The sequence below is a fragment of the Neovison vison genome, chromosome 5, assembly GCF_020171115.1.
Source record: "Neovison vison isolate M4711 chromosome 5, ASM_NN_V1, whole genome shotgun sequence".
Taxonomy (NCBI): Eukaryota; Metazoa; Chordata; class Mammalia; order Carnivora; family Mustelidae; genus Neogale; species Neogale vison.
In genome coordinates, this window is record NC_058095.1 from 56,274,642 (window position 1) to 56,278,730 (window position 4,089).

A 4,089-nucleotide genomic window follows, 5' to 3' on the forward strand; every position below is an offset into this window, starting at 1 on the left:
GCCTGCCCCAGGCTTCCCACCCACCAGCCCACTCCCGATTCCCAACACCCAATAACCAAACAACGTAGGGCGCATTTAGAATATTTGTTCTTTTTACTCTAAAAAAGGTTTGGTCATACCCAGCAGGCTGCCGCTGGTGACAGGGTTTCCATCTCCCCGCCCCTCCAAAGGTGACTGCACGCTCCTCGGACGTCGTCTTTCCCCTTCCTTGCAACCCTAGATCGCCTCCCCACCAGGCGGTGGAGGAGGCCCTCCCGCACGGGAGGGTCACGCGGCCGGCGAAGGCATTGAGGAAATAAATTAGAGGAGGGGAGGCTCCTAGCTGGCCGGCTCGCGAGGCGTCTCGCACACCCAGCGGTAGGGCCTCTGGCACACGTCGTCGTTCCAGCGGCCGTCGTCGGTGAAGTGTGCGCAGTCCTCGCCTCCCCCGAGCCCGTGCCCGTACCAGTCGTCCGGCTGCTCCGGCCTCCAGTTCCTGCCGAGACGAGCTGCTGTGCGCCCCACCCCACCCCCGATCCGCCCCCCAGCCCCGGCCCGCCCCCCAGCCCCGGCCCCCTCCAGCCAAGCCCCGGGGACGCGCGGCGCCCGGGGACGCGCGGCGCCCGGGGACGCGCGGCGCCCGGGGACGCGCGGCGCCCGGGGACGCGCACACTCACTTGAAGCCGGTCTCGTAGTCCGTCCCGTCCACCCACTTCCAGAGCCCGCTCTGGTCCGTGAGGCCCATCCAGGTGTTCACCGGCCCCATGTGGTGCTGGACAAACTTCTGCGGAGGGGGAGGGGCGGTGAGCGCTCCCCGGAGCCCCCAGCCCCCCCGCGCGCGAGCCCCGGGCCGCTCACCTGCTCCTCCCGGGAGTTGACGACCACCAGGTGCGCGCTCTCCAGCTGGCAGTACCGGTCCGCGTCCGGCCAGGGCTTCCCGGAGCGGGAGAACCAGTAGCAGCTGCCCTCGTACTCCAGCCAGTTGACGGGGCAGCAGGTCCTCGCCGAGCCTGAGGGGCAGGGGAGAGAGGAGGCGCTGAGGCGCGACCCGCAGAGAGCCGGACGGCCGAGCGCGCCGGCGCCCCCGCGCGCTCCTCACCATTGCCCTGCAGGACGGCCATCTGACAGCTCAGGCTGCGCAGGTCCGACACGAACTGCTTCACGTGGAACAGGAGGCCCGAATGATCTGGGGGGGGAGCGAGGGCGGGGGTCGCGACGTCGCTCACGCGCGCGCCACTAGACCCCAGCGTGGGCCCGAGGGACCCGGAGTCCCACATGCTCGTGTCTGACCTTCGCTCAGATCCTGCTGCTGCTTCTCCAGCTGGGACTCGAGCGATTTCATCTTCCTGCCCACATTTCCTCCTGGGGAGACACCTGCTCAGCGCCACCACCACCCCCAGTCCCTAGCGCCCATCGCCCGCCCCCCAGCCCCAGCCCCCGCCCCCTCACCCTGGCTGCTCAAGGCCTTGACCTCGACCTCCGTGGTCGCTGTGAAGTTGCTGAACGTCTCTCTCAGGGCCTGCAGCTCCCCCCGCAACTTGGAGTCTGGGCGGGAGAGGGTGTGCAGAGGCCCAAATGAGGGGCCCGCGCCCCCCAGAGAAGCCCGCCCTCTCCCACCCCTGTCACACACCCCCACCCTCGGTCCCCTGTCCGGGCACCCACTCTGGGATCCGATGACACAGACGACCACCAGCAGCAGGAGGCCGAGGCCCAGGGAGAGCAGGAGGAGGCAGGGTCCTGAGCAGAACCTCCGGAACAGCGGCTGCGGGGGCCGTGGCACTAGCAAGAGAGGACAGCAGGGTCTCGGGGACACAGGGACACCTGGGCCGCTCTGGGGTCCCAGGAGGAGAGCGGGCTAAGACTCCTCTCCAGGGCTTGGAGGAAACATATGGATTAAGAAATCTGGGTCGGGGGACCTGGGGGGCTCAGTGGGTTAAAGCCTCTGCCTTCAGCTCAGGTCATGATCTCGGGGTTCTGGGATCGAGCCCCACATAGGGCTCTCTGCTCAGCGGGGAGCCTGCTTCCCCCTCTCTCTCTGCCTGCCTTCCTGCCTACTTGTGATCTCTCTCTGTGTGTCAAATAAATAAAATCTTGAAAGAGAGAAGGAGAGAGAGAAAGAAAGAAAAGAAAAAGAAAGAAAAGAAAAGAAAAAAAGAAAAGAAAAGAAAAGAAAAATAAATCTGGGTGGTCCGAGACCCGAGGGGCCAGAGGCCGTGGGATGCGGGTGCAGCCAGCCTGAGCCCTCCCCGGCCCGCCGGGGCCCTGAGCCTTTGCTGACACCTAGTGGCCGGACTGTGTCACTGACGCGAATGAACCCCGTCCCCGCCAACAGGTTCCAGCTGGAGTCGAAGGAGGAGTGCATGACTGCCTGGGGTCCCTGGGCGCCCCCCCTGCCCGAGAAGGCTGGGAATAAGGAGGAGGTTTATTCCTCTCCCCACGAACCCCACTCCTCTGGCTGCGTGCAGAGAGAGAAGACCGAGTAACCAGAGCCCCCCAAGCGGAGGACCCCGGCAGCCTTTCCCCACACCCATCCCCAAGGACCCTCCTGCTCAGCCCAAACGGCATCCCTGCCGGCAGGAGCAAGAAGGAGGTGTCTTTGTGGGCCAGGGCCTCACTCTCCTTGGGTACTTGGTCCCGCAGCCTCCTCACAGAAGTCTGACCGCTGGAGCCAACGGTCCCAGGGACCCCGGCACTCCTGCTCACACACACTCTCCAGGTGTTAGAAGGAAGAAGGGGGGACCTGAGGTCCCCCGGTTACTCCTGGACCTCCGGATCTGCACACCCCGCCCCCACGCCCCTGGGCTGTGGGTGACACGGCTAGGCTCAGGAGGCGAGGCCTCTGGAGGCCTGGGAGTCCCATCACCGAGAAAGGGATTCCAGCTCCACAGCTGACACCCCCACCCCAAGAGGGGCAGCTCAGACCAGCTTCTGTTGAGTGGGGAAGACCCAGAGACAGGGTCAGGGGTCCGAAGGAAGCAGGAGCCGAGGCCAAGGGGCCAAGGCCACCTGACACTCACCTTTCAGAACTGGAAGGAGGCGTCCCCTTACCTTGTGGGAGCTGATGGTCATTGTCCTCGCTGTCCAGATGCTGAAGATCTTGATAGTCATTTGTCATGGTAGCGCTGGCTGGACCTGGGCCCAGGACAAGGCAGGGGTTAGGGCTGGGGCTGGAGCCGAATGGAGCCGGCCTGGGGCATCCAGTCTGCTTCTAAATGATCGGTGGCTCTAGGAAAACTTTCTCCCATCCCCTCCCAGGCCTGACATCTGAACTTGATCCTCTGAAGTCTTCCCACCCGGCAGCCCCCGCCCCACTCTGAGGTCCCCCCCCCTGGCTTTTTTCCCCTTTTACTTGCTGACAGTCTTGAGGTTGGCTCCTGGTCGTGCAGGTCCTAGGCTAAGAAGGGAGCTAGAGCCTGGAGCCTTGGGGTGCACGGACAGCCCTGAACGATGGGAGGGGACGGAGCAGGTCCATACGAGGGCCCCGAGCACTACGTGTCTGCGTGTCTGTGTGTCCCAACACTCAGAACCTGGCATCCCCAGTGCCCGGGACTTTGGACAGTAAACAGAGAGGGAAAGGGATTTGGAACTCTGGAGATGTGTGGAGTGAGAGTGGGGGATGGGTCACCCCTGCCTTCCTCCCCAGGGAGGGGGACTCTCCTGATCTGTCCCCCTCCCCCTCACGCCCTTGCCAGTCACCTCACTAATTTCTGCAGGGTTTGGGATGGGGAGCCTGGCCAGGGGTGCACTCTGTCATTTCCTTCTGCCCCTCCCTCCTTTCATTTCCTGCTGCTACATTTCCCAGAATTGTCAGTGTTTCCAAATATCCCTGGCCAGGATCAGGGAGCCCCACACTCTGCTTTTGCCCAATCCAGGCTCTGACCCTGGTATCTGAGCCTGGGCCCCAGCCTCCCGTGGAGGCCCAGCGGCCAGGCTCTCTGGTTTGGAACTCACTGGCTTCACTCTCCCAGGGAGCGAAGTCCTCCAGACAGTATGGGGGCAGTGGGGGGAGAGGCAGGAGAGCAGGTTTTCCCGCCCCAGCTGGGACTTGTGCCAACACACTCCCATTGGCTCCCACTGTATGCCCAGGCTTCTCACCCGTGAACTCCTCCG

At 64.2% G+C, this 4,089-nt stretch overlaps 1 protein-coding gene across 1 annotated transcript; it reads right to left on the reverse strand.

Annotated features, from left to right (window-relative positions):
• Positions 1–287: 287 nt before the first annotated feature.
• LOC122907764 (asialoglycoprotein receptor 1-like) lies at positions 288–3,529 on the reverse strand. Its single transcript, XM_044250583.1, has 9 exons — positions 3,329–3,529; positions 3,028–3,111; positions 1,642–1,758; positions 1,429–1,524; positions 1,270–1,341; positions 1,079–1,165; positions 838–989; positions 657–763; positions 288–475 (listed from the first exon to the last, which is right to left on the reverse strand). The coding sequence occupies exons 2-9, from the start codon at positions 3,092–3,094 to the stop codon at positions 319–321; spliced, it is 855 nt and encodes a 284-aa protein (XP_044106518.1). The 5' UTR covers positions 3,095–3,111; positions 3,329–3,529; the 3' UTR covers positions 288–318.
• Positions 3,530–4,089: the final 560 nt, after the last annotated feature.

What these genes read in the sequence shown, in the direction of transcription:
- LOC122907764 (XM_044250583.1), bottom strand. Translation starts at nt 3,094, where the DNA reads ATGACAAATGACTATCAAGATCTTCAGCATCTGGACAGCGAGGACAAT. An exon ending in CAAGGCCTTGAGCAGCCAGG is followed by an intron (nt 1,342 to 1,428) that starts GTGAGGGGGCGG and finishes GTGTCTCCCCAG; the next exon opens with GAGGAAATGTGGGCAGGAAG. An exon ending in GCAGCAGGATCTGAGCGAAG is followed by an intron (nt 1,166 to 1,269) that starts GTCAGACACGAG and finishes CTCCCCCCCCAG; the next exon opens with ATCATTCGGGCCTCCTGTTC.